This window comes from Ochotona curzoniae, unplaced genomic scaffold (assembly GCF_017591425.1).
Source record: "Ochotona curzoniae isolate NIBS_2020 unplaced genomic scaffold, NIBS_Ocur_1.0 scaffold_274, whole genome shotgun sequence".
Taxonomy (NCBI): Eukaryota; Metazoa; Chordata; class Mammalia; order Lagomorpha; family Ochotonidae; genus Ochotona; species Ochotona curzoniae.
This window is the reverse complement of record NW_024467101.1, coordinates 13,749,185-13,769,631: the sequence shown is the minus strand read 5'-3', so window position 1 is coordinate 13,769,631 and position 20,447 is coordinate 13,749,185. Positions and strand designations below refer to the sequence as shown.

General features: G+C 49.1%; 1 protein-coding gene across 4 annotated transcripts in view; it reads right to left on the bottom strand.

The window, feature by feature from the left end:
• CIT (citron rho-interacting serine/threonine kinase) overlaps positions 1–20,447 on the bottom strand; it is a 164,456-nt gene that overhangs the window by 10,433 nt on the left and 133,576 nt on the right. For 2 of the 4 annotated variants that reach the window (XM_041003643.1, XM_041003646.1), the window contains 14 exons: positions 19,157–19,261; positions 13,743–13,883; positions 13,292–13,399; positions 11,469–11,631; positions 11,048–11,212; positions 9,038–9,175; positions 8,375–8,555; positions 8,090–8,181; positions 7,400–7,504; positions 7,076–7,245; positions 5,885–5,965; positions 5,656–5,791; positions 3,777–3,916; positions 972–1,064 (listed from right to left, as the gene is read on the bottom strand). In XM_041003643.1, coding sequence (XP_040859577.1) covers positions 972–1,064; positions 3,777–3,916; positions 5,656–5,791; positions 5,885–5,965; positions 7,076–7,245; positions 7,400–7,504; positions 8,090–8,181; positions 8,375–8,555; positions 9,038–9,175; positions 11,048–11,212; positions 11,469–11,631; positions 13,292–13,399; positions 13,743–13,883; positions 19,157–19,261 — 1,818 coding nt within the window. Of the gene's footprint in view, positions 1–971; positions 1,065–3,776; positions 3,917–5,655; positions 5,792–5,884; positions 5,966–6,357; positions 6,403–7,075; positions 7,246–7,399; positions 7,505–8,089; positions 8,182–8,374; positions 8,556–9,037; positions 9,176–11,047; positions 11,213–11,468; positions 11,632–13,291; positions 13,400–13,742; positions 13,884–19,156; positions 19,262–20,447 lie in introns of all 4 variants that reach the window. The other 2 variants (XM_041003642.1, XM_041003644.1) reach the window with 2 other exon arrangements.

Below are 20,447 nucleotides of genomic sequence, written 5' to 3'. Positions count from 1 at the left end.
ACTATCCCCATTGTTTTTCTAGGCCAATCCTACTATCACCAGAATATCAGGCATGCTTATTCCAAGTGGGGGCGGGAATCAGGAAGCAGCAATGACTTCCGAGAAGTTTCCAGAAGCCAAGTACAAACCCGGGACCACTAGGTATTTACTGGCTGCCTTCTTAAGGAGGCAGTGTGATATAGTCAAAGGACTGGAAACACAAACCACAGTTTGGGGCTCAACTTTGCCAACTCAGGATCTCTCCCTTTCCTGGAAACTGGGTACTACCTGGGTGCTACCCCGACCCTCTGCTGTTCAGAACCACAGTGGAAGGTGTTTAGAAACAACCAGCTCAGTTCCTGGTGGCGTTACACACTCAGTCGAGGCACTAAGCTACCAGCATCTGGCGCAGAATGAAATCTCTGCCCCAGCGGGCAGCAGCCCTTGTGTGTTGCTATTTGCCCCTCGTTTCATTTGTGGGACTGAAAAGCACCAGAGGTAGGTAAAAGCATCCTAGGTAGGTTAGGCTGAGGGTTGACAGGCCCCACCATGTCCCCACTGCAGTCACCAGCACACTCCCTCTGCTCCAAGAAGCTGCTCCTGAACTGTGACGCAAAATGGGGCTCACCTTGGCTTTTCCAAAAGCTCATTCCTAGACACTGCTGTGGTCCAAGAAAAGCTCCTGCCAGGGGCTCTCAGACCTGCCCTGTCCCTGGAAAGAGCCTTTTCCAACACTAGCCCAGAGCAACTCTAGAGCCTCCATCAGCAACTTTCTGCTCTCACAGCAAGGCTGAATTCATGGGGCTGGATGGGTGGGTGGGCAGCTCCTAAACCAGGCAAAGGAAAGCGAGCAACCAGCAGCTCTGGTGGCCTCTCCAGGAATGCCGGGGCAACAGGCTGAAAGACAGCTGGGTGGCAGCCCTTCCAGCCGATCTCTGGGACACGCGGGAGTGCTGGGGGCAGGGGAGGGCATGGGTGAGGCCCCGACTCACTTTGCGAATGCAGTACTTGCTGAGGTTCTCGTTGTAGCGAAGGATGACTACTTTGCTGGGCATGGCTGCACAGATGCACAGCCCATTGTCAATCTGAAAAGCAAGTGGGGAGGAAATAGAAGCAGAGGCGGAGAGAATGTCACCACTGGGAACACAGGCTCTCAGTCCCCATCAGCACTCAGGGTCGTGTGGCTTGGATGCTCGCTGTGTGGTGGGGGGCCTGTCCTGGGCACCTTAGAGCCACTGGCAGCATCCCTGGCCTTGCCAGTAGCACCGCCCAGTTGTGGCACCATGGCCACGTGTTAGCTGTAGGGCAGAGCAGCCTTGGGCCAGAATCACTGCTTTAACTGGGACCCCTCTGACATCACACTGTGCCTATTGGCTTAGCTTAGTTGTTCTATACCAAAGCTCTCTTTTTCTTGAGCTTTGTCATTCACCAAGAAAGAAGAGGGGCCAACATTTCAACCAGTCCAGAAACGAAGGTGGGCAGCTAGGACAAGTGGTGGCAACAGGACGGCATGAGACAAGAAAAACGAAATTGGAGTAAAGTTGGAGTTAATACTTCATGTCTTACTTAGGGTGCATGGGGACATTATCAGGCTCCAGTTTACACATGTGTTCCATGCACTTTGTCATATATTACAATGGAAATCATTTCTGATTACGTTCCTGATTTGGAAAACCTAAAATGTTCATTTCTTACAGAGAAGAAATGAGAGAAATTTTCCTATATTTGGGATGATAGCAAAAATATACTACAATCAGAACAATACAAAAAGTGACCATATAAAAATTTGCTAGATATAATGACAACAGTAGTTACAGGAGAATGGATAGCATGTTCATAATGAAAAAAAAAATACTGAGCTAACGAAGAAATTAGAATAACAGAGGAAAGCCACAGAAAAACGAAGGAAGGAAAAACAAAAATAAATGCAGGAACTGACAGATAAAAAAATGCCATCCTGGAGACAAACAATAAAGCTCAAAGACTTTTTTTCTTTGTAAAGATTAATCAAATCCAAATAAAAGATGTGCCACAAGGAAAATCAGAACTGAAAACAGTAAGAAAGCTAATCTAAGAAAATACAAAAAAGTAGCAAACTCAAAAAAAAGGAGGAACAAAAAATGTTCTCCTTAAGATTAACAACAAAAAAAAAAAGGCCCAGCACAGTGGCATAGTGACTAAAGTCCTTGCCTTGCACACACCGGGATCCCATATGGGTGCTGGTTCTAATTCCAGCAGCCCCGCTTCCCATGCAGCTCCCTGCCTGTGACCTGGGAAAGCAGTAGAGGACGGCCCAAAGCCTTGGGACCCTGTACCCATGTGGGAGATCTGGAGAAGGTTCCTGGCTCCTGGTTTTGGATAGACGCAGCACTGGCTGTTGTAGTCACTTGGGGAGTGAATCATAGGATGGAAGATCTTCCTCTCTGTCTCTCCTCTCTATATATCTGATTTTGCAATAATAAAAAAATAGAATAAATCTTAAAAAAAAAAAGAGGTTAAAAAAAAAGTTGCCAAACTGCTGAGTGTACAGTCCCTTTGGCAAAGTCTACCCTGTCAGCCCCTTGCCGCCTGAGCTCCTCCAGAAGCCCTTTCAGACGAACACCTCCACGTGTCAGCCACACCTCACTCTATATTCTGTCCTTTTGAGGTATCCGGCCACAGTTACATACAGATAGTCCCCCAGCTTACAATGAGGTTACAGGTGGTGACCCGGTTATAGGTTAAAAACAGCCTCAGTCCAGAGTTCATTTGGTGCACTCCCCTGACAAGCAGCATCTCAGGTCAGCTGACCTTAAACATGCTCACAACACACCCACCAGGGCGCTAGCTCTACTCCCACAACGGAGGGGACCAGAAGCCACAGCCCTTCAAAGAACCACGGAGGACTGAGTGGCCCAACAGAAGCCCCTGTGGCTGGCAACAGCTTCCCCACCCAGACACGAAACCTTTGCAGTAAAAGTCTCTGAAAGCCCACTCAACTTTCTAGATTGTCCTGGTGAATAGTAACTGAGTAACCACGTGAGCAAATGCCCAGCATGCAGCCTTTTGCGAGGAGCAAAAGCCAATGCGGTTTTCAACTGTGGAATCCAGGGGCTGAACCAGCCCAGATTATCTTCATTCCCTGAACACCCACAACAGCCGGGGTGGGCCCGGGTCAAAGCCAGGACAGAGATCCCAATCCAGATCTTCCATGTGGTTGGCGGGGACCTGACCTGCCACCTCCTAAGGGCCATATTAGCAGGAAGCTGATATTGGGACCAGTGCTGGGACTAAAATCCAGGCCCTCTAATGCAGGATGTTAGGGTACCCAATCTTCACCACTTTACCAAGGGGTCAATTTTCTTTAAAAAAAAAATGTGTTAAACAAATGTATTTATGTTCCAAATTTGAAGATGGCAAAAACTTTGAAAAAAATTCATCTGACTTCTCATGACCTGATTTCCTGTTACATAAATGCCATACATTGGGATTTATAAACTTCCAGAAATAAAGCATCCTGTCATCCAGTTCAGACTCAGGCTTCCATGTCAGAACAAGAAAAGGCTCATCCCATACACACACACTTTTAAAAATTATCCTTTTAAATTGGTTAATCTTATTTTTCTTAGACATTTCTTTCATATCCAAAACTAGCATGAATTTCACAGCTATGCAAATTATTCCAGATCCCTAAAGGCTGCAGCAACAGGAATTAACCCAGTTTGAGGAGATGAGATTTCCAAGATCAAATGCCACACCTGAAGGACAGTGCCACTTTCTAGAATGTTCTTCCAGCAGCGGCCCCAAGGACTGCCTACCTTGCCAGCAGCGAACAAGTGGCAGCCCTTGACAGCTTCAAAAACATTGGGCGAGATGTCAGGCTGGGCGGGCAGGTGTGACTGTGCCAGGGACTGCTTCACTTTCTTCACATCCACGAGACACAGGGCCCGCTCTTCTCCTGAGGGGTAAACAGCCACCGGTCAGTGTGAGGCCCAGGAGTCACGAGGCGGCTGCCACTGTGGTTCTAGTCACAAGTGGAAACCTCAGATGGCCCACCCGGGATGGATATCGCTTCTTGGAAACACTCGGGACCTGAAGTGGTTCAGATCTGGTGTTTTCCTCTAGACACTGGAATATGTGCATCTCATGAGGTTATCTTGGGGACACACCCACGTTTAAACAAAATTCACTGAGGTGTCACTCACTCCTGCATGCAGCTGGAAGCTCATCTCACACAGCACGTTCAGTGCACCTGCATTTTCATTATGGCCCATTCTATGGGGTCAGTTGTGAAACTTCATACTCAAGGCAATGTCAGGGTTCAAAAAACTTTGCATTCTGGATTTTCCAATTAGGGAAGCTCCACCTGCACACACCCATCTGGCCCATGTTGCAGATCTTTGAGCAAACCTTTGGGCTTCCTGTCAACATCTCAGGTGGATGGACCCTTTTCAGACTTAAACATGGAGAGTATGAGCTGTCCTGGCCGACAAGCTCCTCCATCAGCACAGAAAGGCTGTGACGGGGAGACCACAGGCACCCATCCATGCAGCAACAGACATGGATGTGCCAATACCCCACCATCACGCAGGGCCTGGGAGCTGCTGCAGAGTAGAGAGGGCTGCAGAGACAGGACAAAATGCAAGGCATGATCTCAGGCTGGGCCATGAATCAGGAAAAACAACAGGCCATGACTGGAGCGGAGGGCAAAAGCCTGACAACAGGCAGCAGATCAAATAGTAAGATTACAGTACACATTTCCTGAATGATGTGAAACCATTCTAGATGGCAGCCCAGTGGACGTGTCATTACACTTATCAAAACCCACAGAATTCAATGACCCCAGGAGTGAACTGGGGTACAAAGTGCACAACATGGGCGATGACGTGTCAGATCATGCAAGTCCAGTGGGTCTGGTGGGGGGCGCACAGGGCACATGGAATGAGGGGTCAATGGGAAATGCCTTCCCCTCAATTTCACTTTGGATCTAAAACTGCTCAAAAGAAGAAGGAAAGGGAGGAGGATGAGGCAGGAAAATAGCAGAAAGATCAAAAGTCGATTCCTGACTACATTATTATCTCGGTCCCTGGAAGCAGCCATGCTTGAAATAAGTAACTGGATGTTTTGATCTTCGAGCCAATCAATATAGGACTGTTTCTCCCTAAAAATACAGTGCTGCCAACAAGAGAGCAAAGCAAACTGTACCATGATTATGTAAGAAAACACCTTTGGTCTTTGGTTGATATTCTGAAGAACCTCTGGTTCTGGCTGCCACTAACTCTCACTGTCAGAACAAAGGAGAGAAAAAGAGGTTTTAAAAAAAGGCAGGACAAAATGAGAGGCAGCAGAGAGTGCAGCAGCGACTCTGCAAGTGTCCATCATGTAAGGGACGCCCCGTGGGAACAGGGCAGCCCGCAGTGGCACTACTGCAATCAGGAGATTTCACAGGTCAAGGCACTCCCCACCTGGCACATCGGTGGGATTCTCTGAGCGGGGCGTCAGACAGTGCTAAACTGGACTCCACGGGGGAAGTGGAGGTAGACAGGCACAGTTCATCAGCCGAGGTCAGGGCAAACAGCCATTGCCACTTCACTGTGCCACCAGCGACCCGGCCTTGTGTGCCCCAAGCTGGCATTTGGCCGAACACACAGCTTCCTTCAAAGGCAAAGGACAAGTGCCCTGCCCCTGGCCTTGCACCTGCTATCATGAGCAGCTTCTCCAGGTCCTTGATGATATAAATTTGGAAGACGGCGCCAATTCCTGGGACGTGGGTCAGGGAATTTTTCAAGACGTTCAGGGCATACAGCCCTTCCTCGGTACCCACCAACACCACCTGCGGAGAGGCCCAAGGGCACAATGTCAGCATGGCCATGTCCCCACACAATACTCAGCCTCTTCCTTGCTGCCAGGGCCCTGGAGGCAGTACCTGGTCACTGAAAGGCAGTGTGCAGTTCATGTCCAGCCGGTCATCACCTTCCAGTTTTAGCAGGGAGTTACCAAGCCATTTCTTCTCATCCACAGGAGAAAAGATCAGAAAAGATGCATTGAGGCTGGAGTGCTAGGGATCCAACCAGCGAGCTATTCATGACAACACTCAGAAACAGTTGCTTTGCGCTTGCCCTGAATTTTGCTTTGGGTTCCAAAGGCAACACACGAGCCTCGCTGGTGTCTCTGAGATGGCTGTTAATCGGCAAGGAGGCCTCACTGGACTGGGACATAGACACGAGTGAGCGTGGTCAGCCCACAAAGCTATCCTGTGCTAGCAGGTAAGCGGAAGCTAAAAGAGATTCCACCTGCACAGGGTTAATAAGCTGCATGGCCAGCTCCTTCCCCACCCCACGCGGCAGCGAGAGTGCAGAGGTGTCAGCAGCCAATCAAAGAGCCCCCGCATCTCTGTACCTGAACCCACGCGGGCAGGAGCTCCAAGGAAGTACTGTCCTGGGCCTATTGTGCACACATCAATGTGGATTTTAGTAAAAGGCTCACACAGGCAACAATGCAACAGGTCGGCACTACAGGTCTACTCAGGGACCAGGTGCTCGATCAGCAAGCTCAGGGTTAAGACTGTCCTGAGCGCTAGTCCTTGAGCTGTTGGGAGTTCTCTGGGCCAGGGAGTGATGAGTGCTGTTTGTATCTTGGAACGTTCCTAGGGGGAAGGCTGCCAATCACAGCACACCTACATCTCTAACAGCTTAGGCACGAGGAGGATCTCAGACCTGCCCACAGAAGAACAGCTACTGCAGAAGCCATGGGAAGGCGAAGAGAAGTCGTGCTGGGGCCAGCGGGGCTGCCAGTAGCCCCAGTGCATCTGACTCAAGCTTTCCAACCACGCCAACTCCACCCCGCAGCAGGAGAGTAGATGTACTCTGTCGTACCCAAGAGTCAGCTACAGTTGCCAAATCCCCATGTTGTAAAATGGCTGAAAAGGTTGAGCTAGAGGTGTGCCACCCACTGCCTCGGGGCCTCATCCTTCCCCTAAGACCCTGGCTCAGGCTGGCCCAGAGCCATTTCCCTTCAGGGAGGGAGGGAAGGAAGCCAACATGACCCTCTGTGGGCAGATCAGCACTGAGTCAGTCTCTTCACGGAGACAAGCCCCTGCGCCCACGCCCATACTCACAGCGTCGGCCTCGGCCTTCTCCCTAGAAACTCTCCCACCTGCCACCACCGACTCCAAGGCGGTGACCCAGCGCTGCTTGTCAGGGAAACTGGGAGCTAGCAAGTAGAGAGTCCTCCCGGGCCAGCAGGTGGTGTGTGGGTGGGACTCCATCTTCAGGATGTATGGGACATCTAGGAGATGGCAGAGGGTGCGGCATTGGGGGGTGCATGTCCTCCTTAAATCCAGGGAGGATGGCCCCGAGATGTGAGACTCCCATGCCACCCCTGCTCAATCACGCACTGCGATGGGAACTGGGGAGGGAGCCCAGCCCTGGCTCCCCCTCACCTGCTTTGGCTGTGTTTGCGAGTTCAGAAGCACCAACAGCACCGTGAATAGATACGTCCCCGTCGGGAAGGCACAGCTCAAATTCTTCCACCGGCCTCTGTCCAGCTTGGTGCAAAGAGGAAGGGCAGAAAGAAAAACAAAAGAACAGGGACAAGAACAAAGTTGTGGGGGAGGAGAGGGAGAAGGGATGAGGGAGGGAGGGAGAGAGAGAGAAACAGAGAGAGAGCGAGAGAGAGAGCAAGACAGGGGACGCAAGTGAAGAGGGGCACACGAGAACAAGAGAAGCAAAGAGATGTGCAGAGAAGGCAGAGAGGGAAGATAAAAACAAAATAAAGTGTGTCAGATGCGTAGCACCGTCAAATGTCTGATGACGATGCGGGTTTATGGGTTAGTTGACTGAGGCAGAAGTTCCCAGAAGGTGTATTAGCAGGTGGAATCTTCGGGGCAGCACCCTGCGGGTCCTTCAGGGGGGAGACCTATAGATGTGAGTATCGCACCAATAACCTTTAGAAAAGTCACTTGGTTTTCACTTTTCAAAAATGGGAAAGCGTAGAAGGCGCGCGAGGCAGTCCAAAAGCAAACACAAAACAAAACAAACCAACAGAAACCAAACCCAGAGCCTTCATGCCCACGCCGGCAGGCTTGGACAGGCCACGTGCACTCACAGTCCCCCCTGAGCTGTGCAGCTACCTTCTCGGGCTTCGCTGTCATAAATGAGGACTTTGGATCCCTCCAGGACGATGTATTTCCGGTCCCAGCCTTGCTGCCCTCGCTTGTTATTCCTGGGGGGAAAAGAAAATAAGTAAACAAATAAATAAACGTTTGAATGCCTGAGAATTGGGTCAAAGGGACGGGTGGCAAGGAGGGGGAAAAAAGCCCAGACAAGATGCCTCCCTGGGAAATGTCAGGAGAGGAAGGCATTCTCCGTCTTTCATGTTAACACCTACCCCAGGCTGAGCCGCCCTGCCACCCTACCTGGGCACCTTCATCCATCCCTCCAGGTGCAGGTTGCTGCTGGGCTCCTTGCTCTGGAGTCCTGGGGAGTTCATTTTGTCACGGCAGAAGGCCTCCGTGAAGTGCATGGCGTATTCGGCGGGCAGGCCGCAGGTGGCGGGCAGGCAGGTGGAACACTTGGGATGACACATCACCTGGCACTCTAGGAGGGAACAGTGTACAATCCAACTCTCAGCTGGGCCTGAACCTAACCCAAGGCTTCCCGACCCCAGCTGGCCCCTGAGGCTAGCCCTGGCATCCTATCCATGCCTCAGCTTTCCCGGCTGCCAGGCCTCTGCAGGGAGGAAGGAGAGAGCCAAGTGACCTAATTTGCCTGTCTTCATCCCAGGTTGCCCACAAATGGGTGTGGGAAGGATCAGCCTTCAGATGTCGTCTGGAGCCAGGTAGGGAGAGTCTAGCCTGACAAGAAGGGGCTAGGAATGAGCAAAGATGGGGATACTTTGCAATGGGCTGCGGTCATGAACAGGGGACACATATGCTCACGGCTCAATGGCATTCTCCATGGAAAGGAGAAGCTTGCAGATCAATGTGGCTGATGGCAAGGAGTGAAACGCAAGGCACCAGACAACAGGTACCTGCATCTGACAGCTCTTCGACACAGAGGCCCCCGGCCGCAGCTCTTACCCAGGCATTTGGATGCTTGGCGTCCAAAGTGCACAGTATCCAGACACACAGCACACTTGGTGGCTCGCATGTTCAGTCCCACATTAAATCGGTGAGGAATATTGTGATGCATGCGCTCCTTAAGACGCCGATTAAATTCTGGAGGAAAAAAAAAAAGTTTACAAATCATTACAGTGCCGTGAATGATGCCAGCAAGAAAAAGACAAACCATAGAGGTGTGATGCGGGGGATATATCTGCAAATCATGTCTCTGTAAAGAAATCTTACAGCTCAAAAACAGAAGACAAACTAACTGAAGAACAGGCCAAGAAGCTGGGTGTTTGGCCTAAAGAGTAAGGCATCCCTTGGAAGGCCCGCATCCCGTATTAGTTCCAGGTTCAGTTTCCTGCTAATGCAGACCCGTGGGGGTGGCAGTGATGGCTCAGACAGTCAGGACCCTGCCACCCATGTGCGAGACCCATTCCTAGCTGCCAGCTCCTCACTTGGGCCTGTCCTAGTCTCAACCATGTGGCACTGAGGGAGTGAACCAGTACATGCGATTTCTCCCCTCTCTCCCTCTCCCTACTCCGTCTCAAATGTTTCTGAAAGGGGACAAGGCCAAGGGTTTAAACAGACATTTGCCCCAAGAGGGTAAACAAATGGCCAACAGGCATGTAAATAACTGCTCCCCATTATCAGTCACTCAGGAAACGCAGGTCAAAGCACCAGTTTGAGATACCACCAATCTCCTGCACTGCTCAGGTGAACGGGACATGACACAGCCAGGGAGGGACCTAACCCAAACTGTCCCACGGCCCAGGCATATCCCCGAGAGAGCCCAAGACACATGGACTCACAAAAATATGTACAAAAAGTTTCCTAACAGCAGAACTGATGACTGCCAAAATGTAGGAACGGCCACATGTCCATCCGTGGGATTAAAGGAAAAACAGGGGGTGCTATCCACATAAGAAAATAGTCAGCTAGAAGAAGAAACGAAGTTCTGATTGATGCTACACGCAGATCAATCTTCAAAAGACGCTGGGAAAGCAATGAGTCCCAAAGGGCCACATGTGACATGACGCCACAAGTGCAATGTCCAGAAGAAAGGAGCCGCAGACTAGTGGCCGTCAGCGGTTGTAGAGAAAAGCAGTGACCGTCAAAAGGCACAGAGCTTGGGAGGTTGTTCTTTGGGGGGGGGTCAGTGGGAGGGATAAAAACATTCAAATCTCAGCACTGGTGCTGTGGCGTAGCACGTTAGGCCACTGCTTCAGACACCTGCATTTCATATCGGACGGCTGGTTTAGGTCCCAGCTTCTCCACTTCCTTTCGGTCCAGCTCCTTGCTAATGAGCTAGCAAAACAGTAGAAGATGGCCCAAGTCTTGGATTCTTGCCACCCATGTGGGAGACCCAGATGGAGTTCCTGGCTCGTGGCTTCAGCCTGGAAAAGCCCTGGCTGTTGGAAGGCATCTGGGGAGTGAACCTGCAGAAGGAAGATCTCGCTTTGTCGCTCCCTCCCTGTTGCTCCATCTTTCAAATAAATACAGAAACAAAAAATAAAAACTTTAATGCTCAAAAATTACATTTTGATGATAGTTACATATTCTGTGAATTTGCAAAACAAACAAAAAACCTGAACTGTACATTTAACTGAATAAATTGAATGTAAAGCAAATTATATTTAAATAAAGTATTTAAAAACTGTTAAGGGTCCAGCACAGTAGCCTAGTGGCTAAAGTCCTTGCCTTGCACATGCCAAGATCCAACATGGGTATTTGGAGGAGGGGTCCGGGGGAGGTGAGGTCCCCGAGATGACGTTAGCGGTTTTCCGAGAAGTGGAAAGGCCCATTACCAAGCCATGATGCCTCAAGAAGTCCCTTGAGGACTCCATGCTGAGCAGGTGTCTGCACCCCACTCCTGGGTTCCTCACCCTCGACAACTACAAGCCACTGAAAATTTTATTCTTGGTGAATCGCTTGTCTCCAGGAATCTGCTAAAGCGACAGAGGAAGGACTAAGGAGAGAACGCACCCTCGGGGGTGGAAGACTCCTTTCTGCGGCTGGATGGCGGGGCCAGCAGGCTCATGGCACTGGGCTGGTGCTCAGGCGACCGCACGATGGCGGACATGGCGATCTGCTGCCTCGCGGTGGCTGGCGTGGATGGGTGTGGGTGTTCCGCGGCTTTCCGGTGGGCGGCTGCAGGAAGACGGGTACAATGGTTTACGGTCAGTGGGTTGCCAAGCAGGCTGGCCCCAGGCTGTTTTCCAAAGACCAAAGGCCACACATGACAGCCACGTGGCCACATGCAGCATGCTGCCAGCTGTGTGCCACGCTGGGGGTGCCTGCTTGGCAGGTATGTATGGGCGTTTTGCAAACATCGTCTTCATCCATCTCGCCAGAGGCTCTGCCTGCCCCCTCCGTGCTTCCCGAGACGGGGCGGGGGAGGTCCTACCTTCCTCGCGAGCAGACCGGAGCTCGATGCGGGTCTTCTGGAGGGCCTCCTCGAGCTCTGCACAGCGAGCTTTCTCCTTCTCCAGGGCCAGCTTCAGCTCATTGTACTGCAGAGGAACCTGTGTGGGCAAAGCAGGGTCCTCTTTCCGTCGACTAAATAAACCCTAGCAATGGAAACAGAGATATCTCCTAACTCCTGGAGACTGACACTGGGAAACTAACGACAGGAAACCTGACTGGGGAGAAGCAAAGCACAGAGGCTTGGGGCATACTCACTGTAAGTGCATTTAGGGAAAATGGCAAGTGAAGGGGCAAGGCGGCTGGAAACAAACAAAAAAACAGGGGTGCGGAAGTGTTCGCCAAGAGGGTTGGTTGGAGCTGCTTGCACTGCCACCCCCTCTTCCTTTGACAGTCTCAGGATAGGAGGACATTTCCTATGAGAATCTCTTCCCCCATAAAAAAATGCAATCAGGACAAGTTGGGAGGGTGAAGTCAGGAGAGAGGGGTCAGAGGGCACTCTTGCCTTAGATTTTGTCTCACGATGTTTATGACGAGACCCAGAGGGGAGTGGTTTACCAAACAGAAGCAAAAACAAAGCAAAACAACAACAAAAAAAACCCGAAAAAGGAAAAATGAAGGCTAAACATGACATCAAAAGAAGAAGTGTCATGTGAAAAAAAAAAAAAACCGCAAATGGAAACATTTAGCACACATGGAAGAAAAAAAAAAAAAAAAGAAAGAAAAAGCCAAAAATAATGCAACTGGAAAAGAAAATCAACTAAAAAAAAATTAAATGGAAACACCCTAACTACATCAAATGACATAACTGGGTAACAGTCGCTGCTAAAATAGAAAAGATTAAACATCATCAGAGTCACAAACATACAAGGTCATGCAGGTGCGAGAGGCTCTTCCCAGCAGCCAGCACTTAGCACGAGGCACCTCCCCAGGCGGTCCTTACCCCTGCTGCAAAGATGGCACCCCCAGTGGGGACACCTCACACACGTACCCCGACTCCCACCCCCACTGGTCTCCCATGCCCTGTCGAGGGATGCCAACTCCGCAAGGCCTTCCCTGAGAAAGCTACCGCCAATAAGATGAGCAAACCACCAGCCCCTCAGAGACCTTTCTGGAAGTAAGGACACTTGGCCAAACCTAGGATGAGTGAGGGCTGCAATGATCTGAGACGTCACCTGTTCAGGACTGCTAAAAGCACTCTCCCCACGTGCACCCACATCCAGCCTGTCCACAGTTGGTATTGATTTGTTACAATATAAAATGGGAGGGGCAGGGTACAGCTCTCTAACCAGAGCATTCCATCTCCCTGGGCTCCAGTCTCTGCATGATCCAAACAAACTCATTTCTGAGTCCCTTCTGGACTGAGAACTCTTCCAGAGTTCCCAGCAGAGGACCTACTGGACCCTCTGAATCCCCACCCGTGCAGCCATCTTATCTCTCTAAGCCGCTCACACCCATGACCTGCTGATCCCACTGCAGTCTAGAACACATGATCTTTGACCTTGGGAGTCATGTACACATGACCTAGTACACATGACCTACCCCACAGCTCCTAGGTGGTCACTCCCTTAAAAGAGAGAGGCATCACAACCTTAATGGCCGTAAACATAAAGTAACTGGCTAGACCTGACCAATGGTATCCCAGAAAGGGGCTACTCTCATTCTCTCAAAACCTAATTTTCTGACTACAATGAACAGGAACATGTGCCTTTTGCTTCCTTCTCTGTCCCTGTGGTCACACATGGCAGTGGTACCCACGGAGTCCGGGGTGATGGAGCGAGGCTGTCAACTCCCACTGGGACCCACCTTTTTCTTTTTAGCAGGTTGGTCCATTTTGGCTTGCAGAAAATCAATGAGTTTGGTTTGTTGAGAAATAGTGCCTTCCATTTTCACTTTTTCATGAGAATAGAGAACCTAAAATGCATGGAGAAATAAATAAGCAAAATAACCTCAGACCCAGATGGGAGAGTAAGTCCATAGGCAGTATCATCTGCAACCAGAGTGGAGGAAGTGCCAGGATCCTGGCATATGAGCATGCCACATGGATGGGCACTCTGCCAGGGTGCACACACATTTTTCAGTTCCGACCGTATCACAGGAGGGGGAAAAAAGGCGGGTTAATACATGACTAGATGCGTGAAAAAAAAAAAACAGTAAATGGTGGATGGTAGGATCCAGGTGGTGGTACCAGCCATTACAGCAGAGGTCTCACGCAATGGCACTCTGCCTTGCCCCCGCTTCCTGTACGGGTTCCCACCTGAATGTTCTCCAGCTGGTATTCCAGGTCACTCCTCTCCGTCTTCAGCAGATCAGCCCGGTCGAGGGCCTCTTGCAGCCCTTGGGTCAGACGGAAGATGTGGTTCTTCTGCAGGTCCATCTGCTGCTGCAGTTTGGCTTGCTGGTGCGGAAAGATGAGACAGGGGCTCAGCACCACAAGCCACCTAGCTCATGATCCCCCTCCTCCCCATTCTTATTCCCAAACTAATTTCAGGCACAACACCTAATGTTCAGCTTTTGAAATCATCTCACTCCATCATTAGTAACTGCCGTCTGTTACGGCCCAAGAGGATGTGGGCATGGTTAGAGAAAATGTGCAAGAGACTCTGTAATGGGCAGACGTCACAGGGTCCCCAGAGTAATGGGCACCAGGCTGCAATCAGAGGGAACCTCAGAGCATGGGGCACCTGAGACCCACCTGGAAGGAAGGCAGTGCAACTCAGGGCAGTGACAGCTAAGCGTGCAGCCCCTGCTTTCAAGACGAAGGTCTCAAGTGTTGTCAATAAGAGAGGAACTCCACTGCCCCCCACCCAATGAGCGCTGGTGAGGGATGCTAGCAAGTAGATTTGGTCATGTGTACAGCTCACTCCACTGCAGGCAGAGAAAGGAAAAGCTGAATCTCAGTGTTAGTGTTTGTGAAACCCGCAGGGAAGGAAATCTGATTTAGTATATCAGAAAGGGTTTTGTGCCACTAATTGCTTCTGCATTTCTACACAAAAGTCAACGCAGAGATACAGTGGACAACGAAAGACTCTTTCCCACCTTCCTACACAGTAAGTAGGAGCAGCCACCCTGATCAGCACCATGGCTGGCACTCAACTGGGCCCAGCTGCATTTCAAACATTCCTGCTGTGGGCCAATCCACCTCTTCCTGAGTGGCCTCGACCTTCTGCACACTTAGCACAGCGAGCCACACAACAACAGCCATCGCTACGGGAGTTTTCACACAGTTGATGGCAGGTCCCAGAACCTTCCACCCCGGCAGGCAGAGAGCTGCTGGCAACCTCAGTACACGCTGGCCCTGCTGACTTCATGCCACTTCTCCCTGCCTGCGCCTGTCCTTTCATTTCTACTCATCATCCACCTGTCCTGTTGAGAGGGGGCTGACTGTTGGGCATCATGCTCTAGTGTAAAGAACCTGGCTCAAGTGAGATTTTAACTACTCAGCAACATGACCGTGGGCGGCTCAGTGGCCTCTTGGGAGGGTACAATGCCTCCCTGGATGACGCATGCAGCGGGATGCCCAGCAGTTGGCAGGTGTTTACGGATGCTGGTACTCTCCATCTCCTTTGTCCTTTCAGCTTCTCTCCACCCAGTTCTGGCACCTTCCCACCTGCCATTCCCTTATAGTTCTGCCACAAAGCAAGAGACAATTACTAGTAACTAGAGATCGGCTGGCCTAACCGGAGTTTCCCAATCAAACTACAGTCTCCTAAGACACAGGGAAAAGAAAGAACAGCCAAGACACCCTCCTGATGGGAGCCATGGGTCCCTGCTGCCTGGGTCTCACCCACCAATCACCCTTTTCAGTTTCTCTCCGTTATTTTAGAACAACATTAACTACCCAGCAGGAGGTAGAGAAATGAGAGCTGGGGACAAGAGTCTGCTTGGTAACAGCCAGGCTCAACATCTGCAGATCACTTGCTTTCCAAGACACGAGCTGGTTACTTACTACAAAAGCCAACACAGAAGAGTGACATTTAGGCACTCTGAAATGCTCTTCGAAACCATTCACCTGCTTCCCAGAAAGAGGCGAATGGGTTAGCAGTGGACTGTGAGAAAGGCACTCAGCCCTGGCCAACAATCTTATGGGTGACGAGAGCACCCAGGAGCGAATGCAGCAGCCCGAGACAGAACTGGAGCAGGGAACGATCCCGACTGAGCAAGAAGGAAGGAACAAATGCGCCAAGAAACAGGTCACTCGGGTGGGGCTTCTCCACACTTGCACCGCACACAGGCAGAAGAGCGCAGTGATGTAGAGGAAGCACTGCTGATGCTCTCGCCGGCCAGTAGGAGTCCATACTGTGAGGGGACCCCCGCGGAGCCCTGGGAACGGGCAGAGGGCTGAAGGACCCAGGACAGAGGTAGGATCATCCCACGGCACCCAGTGCTGTGCAGCCCACAGGGGTCTTTGGAAACACCCCTTTGGCAAAGATAAATCCACAAGAAAAGAACATCCAAAGCTTGGAGGAATTGGAAATGTTTCACTTATAAAACAGAAGGCAACTTGGAGGTGGAGAGCTACTTGGATCTAGGCAACTGTCACAGAGAGGATAAAAGTAGCTCCCTTGTGAGCTCATCCCAAGGACGGTACGAGTTAATTCATGTAAAATACTCAGAAAGGCACCTGACACATAGTAACTGCTAAATAAATATGAGGTATTTTGATTACTTATCAAGTAATTTGACTACTCATCAATAGCATTCTCTGATTTGGAGACATTAGACTATTCTCTAATTTCAGGCTTTGGCATTATAGAGTCAATGGGTAGAAGTTTTAGGTTTTAGTTTGAAATAAGAAAGGACTTTCTAAGAATTAGAGATGCTGGGAAAAAAAAAATGGCTTCGGAGGGCAGCATTTTTTGCATGGTAGATGAGTCAAAACCTCTTTTTGTCTCTTTCAAATAAATACATGTTTTAATAAGGGTAGGCTAAGATATCCAAAGTCATCGTAAGTATCCAGGCCAATGTGAACAAGGGTCTGGGGTCTGGGGAAGGGGTTCTGTGCAGTGCATACAGAATCACATTAACCAGCATCCATAACTGAACTGCCTTCTCTGGTGATACATTCCAACAGACTGACAGCTGCTGTCAAGGACCCTGCCAGGGCCCGAGAGGGAACCTGCAAGAGGAAGATCCATGCGCACAGCCTGTCAGTGGTGGGCTTGTGGGTCACAGGAGCCAAAAGCTCCCCCAACGCCGAGGCTCTCACTCGGCCCGATCTAAACATCTCTGCACCTGCACTTGGATAGGATGCTGGGCCCACGCACATCGAGCACAGCCCAGAACCACGGCTCCCAACTGCAATTGGGGACAATAAACCTCAATCTTTATGTCCTAGCTGTTTCAGCTGTCTGTGACATCTGCTTCAAACTCAGTGTCAGCCAGATGTCTGCTCAAAAATCTCCCTGTGAGGTACAAACTGGGAAACTGGGAATGTTCTTGTGCCACTTAGAAGTGAGAACTAGGGAAGCGAGGCAGGCTTCCAGCAGCCTATTCCTGGCGCTGCCACTGACTCACCAACCAGTAACCTTGGACCACAGCACTGAGCTGTCAGGGCCAATTCGCCCTCCTCAGAAGGATGATGGGACAGGCAGTGTTTCTGTTCTTTCTGCTTCCAGCAGGTGGCTGCCAGGGAACACTGTCTATTCATCCTACATAAAAGGCCATAATTCTCTACTTAACTACCAGGCACATTTAAAATTTCCATTACAGGTTCAACATCTCTAATATTAAAAAAAAAATCTGGAATTAAAATATATATTATTTTATAAACGGACCTTACAGAATCAATTTTTTTTTCTCTTTGAGAAAAAGTGAGAGAGACAAAATGCCTGTCATGACCAAGGTGCAGGCTGGGAATCAAGTCACCCATCTGGGTGGCAGCAACCCAGTAACTTAAGCCATCAGCAGTGACTGCCAGGGTCTACTTAGCACAGAGGAACACGAGAACCAGGAGTTAGGATCAGGAATCAAACCCAGATGTACTCCTATATACGATGTGGGTATCTTAATTACTGTCTTTATAAATGCCTAACTCAAAATCCAAAACTTTTTGAGTGTTGATGTAAATGCCTCAAGTGGAAAATTCCACACATGACCCCTAAAGGGGTCACAACATACGTGGTCCGAAAATATTATATAAAATCGGCCTTCAGGAAACTGTGTAAGGTATAAACAACACAAAAATGATTTTCATTTTTAGATGTAGGTCCAACCTCTAAGAAATCTCCTTACATATATGAAGATATTCCAAGATTTTGAATCTGAAACACTTCAGGTCCTAAACATTCTGGATAAGGGATATTCAACCTGTGTGGTATTCTCCAGGCCATTCGATGAACTTTGTGTTTCTATATGTTTGCAGATGTACAGTATTAATTTTATTTTTTTATTTCTCATGGCAAAATGCACAGGGCATAACTGCTCATTAGCCTAAGTCCTCCCGTCTTTCAGTGTGGCATCTGGTGGCACTGAGGACACGCATACCACCATCATTGCTCTCCACAACTCTCCCAAACATGTATGCCAGCCAGATGTCTGTCTGAGACATACATGTTTCACAGTAACATTTTACACAATATTTAAGACTCACCCTAAAAATTTCACTACATTTTGCAAACCTATTAAGAGAGCGATAATACTTCTATCAGCAAATCACCTCAAGGGTGCTGGTTGAACTGACGGTCTCACTATGCAGAGAACTCTAGGGTTCAAGTTCTCATTAGGTAATCTGTATAAAGTGCATTTTTTCCTGGTAGGTCAATTCTAGCAAACAAAGCAGAATCATTAGTGAGTCAATGTGAAACCCTGACTGTGAGCTGGAAGTGGTCCTCCGTTTCTGCAGTGCTTTTCAGAACCCTGTCAAAAGGCACCGGAAATAAGAAAATGGCTGGGCTTAGGGATCAGTGTGAGCTGGACGTCTCCTGTCTCAAAAGCAGGACACAATTTGCGTTGAGTTCATGAAATGTGGTCTTTGACATAAGGTGATCCAGTCTCTACCCTATGTAGGAAGCTTACATTCATGGGTGTCCTTTCGGCATGAGACTTAACACGCTTGGGACCGCGATGCTAATGGACAGTTTTAACTTGCTATTCATTCACCTGTGAGTTTCCTAAGCCTCTCTCTGGCACAGAATCACTGTGAGCTTGCCAATCTATCGTGTACCATGCGGCAGGCTAGAGACTGAGACTCTCCGATCCTCACAACACTCTTTTTTTTTAAGATTTATTTATTTTTATTAGAAAATCAGACATACTGAAAGGAGGAACGACAGAAAGGAAGATCTTCTATCTGATGATTCACTCCCCCAACAGCCGGAGCTGAGCCAATCTAAAGCCAGGAGCCAGGAGCTTCCTCTGGATCTCCCACACAGGTACAGGGTCCCAAGGCTCTGGACCGTCCTCGACTGTTTTCCCAGGCCACAAGCAGGGAGCTGGATGGGAAGTGGGGCTGCCAGGATTAGAACCAGCGCCCATATGGGATCCTGGCATGTGTAAGGCGAGGACTGTAGCCACTAGGCTACCGCGCCGGGCCCATACAACACTTTTTTAAGGTTTAGATACTATCCTGCTCCTCCTTGAAAGCCCCCCATGTCTGGAGGTGCAATGTCTGCTTCGACCTGACCACCAGGACACACGGAGTCTCCATTTCCCCAGGGCCCTTTTGCTCACCTCTTCCAGAAGCCTCTGTTTGAGCTCTCGTTCAGTCTCCAGTTTCTGCTGCAAGCTCCGAGCATTCATTTCAAGCATAGCATGCTTCTTCTCCAGGTCATTGAGCTGGACATGGGGGAAAAATGACCATGATGCCACATCTAGGCCTATCAGATGCTAATAACTTCTAGCAAACTCTCACACGGGGAGAATAACCAAGCTCTAAAGGTCAGAATGACAACGTTGTTTTTAGCCATAAGTAAGTTTTCCAAGGGTTGTTTCCTGAGGTGAGAAATTCCTTCTGAGGAATGGTTCTTACAGGTGAGAAATTCCTTCTGAGGAATGGTTCTTACACGTTACTGTGACAAGTTCTACAGGGGTGAATGCCCACGAATTTATTTATCCGACATGCTTTGGCTGCATTTAATTAAATCATCATACAGTGAATGCTAACTGCCTGCACAGCAATAGAGCTCTGGGCATAAAAGCACGGCCGAGCTCTCCCAAGGGTTTCCAACCAGATCATGACTACGTGGCCTGAAGATAAATTGGATAAAAGAGCTGTGGGAAAGAGAAAGTCATCCCCACTGGGATCAAGAACGGCTGGGCTTGGACTAGCTGGACACACAGGAAGTGACTAGAATATCTGGAAGCATAAGAAACGACTCCTGGAAATTTTCAACAAAAGAATCCATTGGAAAATGAAGAACAGAAATACCAAGTTAAACATACAAGCTCAACTCTAATATAAGAAATTTACTTTTCTCATACTTTAAAAAAAAAAAGGTGAGTCAGCATTGGACAGCTCCAAGTGTGGGAACCTTGAAGCCCATCATTCTGCTCCTGTGAGTTTCTGGTAAGAAAACAGGATTTTCAGACATGGGAAGAAAACAAACCAACCCTACAAACAAGATTATAATACATATAACAAGATTATGGTACACAAAACATAAACAGGATTTATGTTGTTCATAGTGCTTAAATGGCAAAAAAAAAATTGGAAGAAGCCCAGATTCGCAGCACAAATAGGATACTTAAATCAGGTGCTGCCATCCAATTGATTTTTTTTAGAACTGCATGCTTCAAAATGTTCAATAACCCATAAAAGCAAAGCTTGTAATTATAGAATGTTAAAAAAAATGTAAACCTGCATGTATAGTAAAAACCCGTATTTCTACAAATGGTAATATATTTGTGTATATATGCAGACGCATAAACAGAAAGACTATCAAAAATTCTCCACTAATGTAACAGGGTAACAGGTTATTATACATTTTTCTTCTACTTTTCCCATGGTCTCTATATGTTCCAT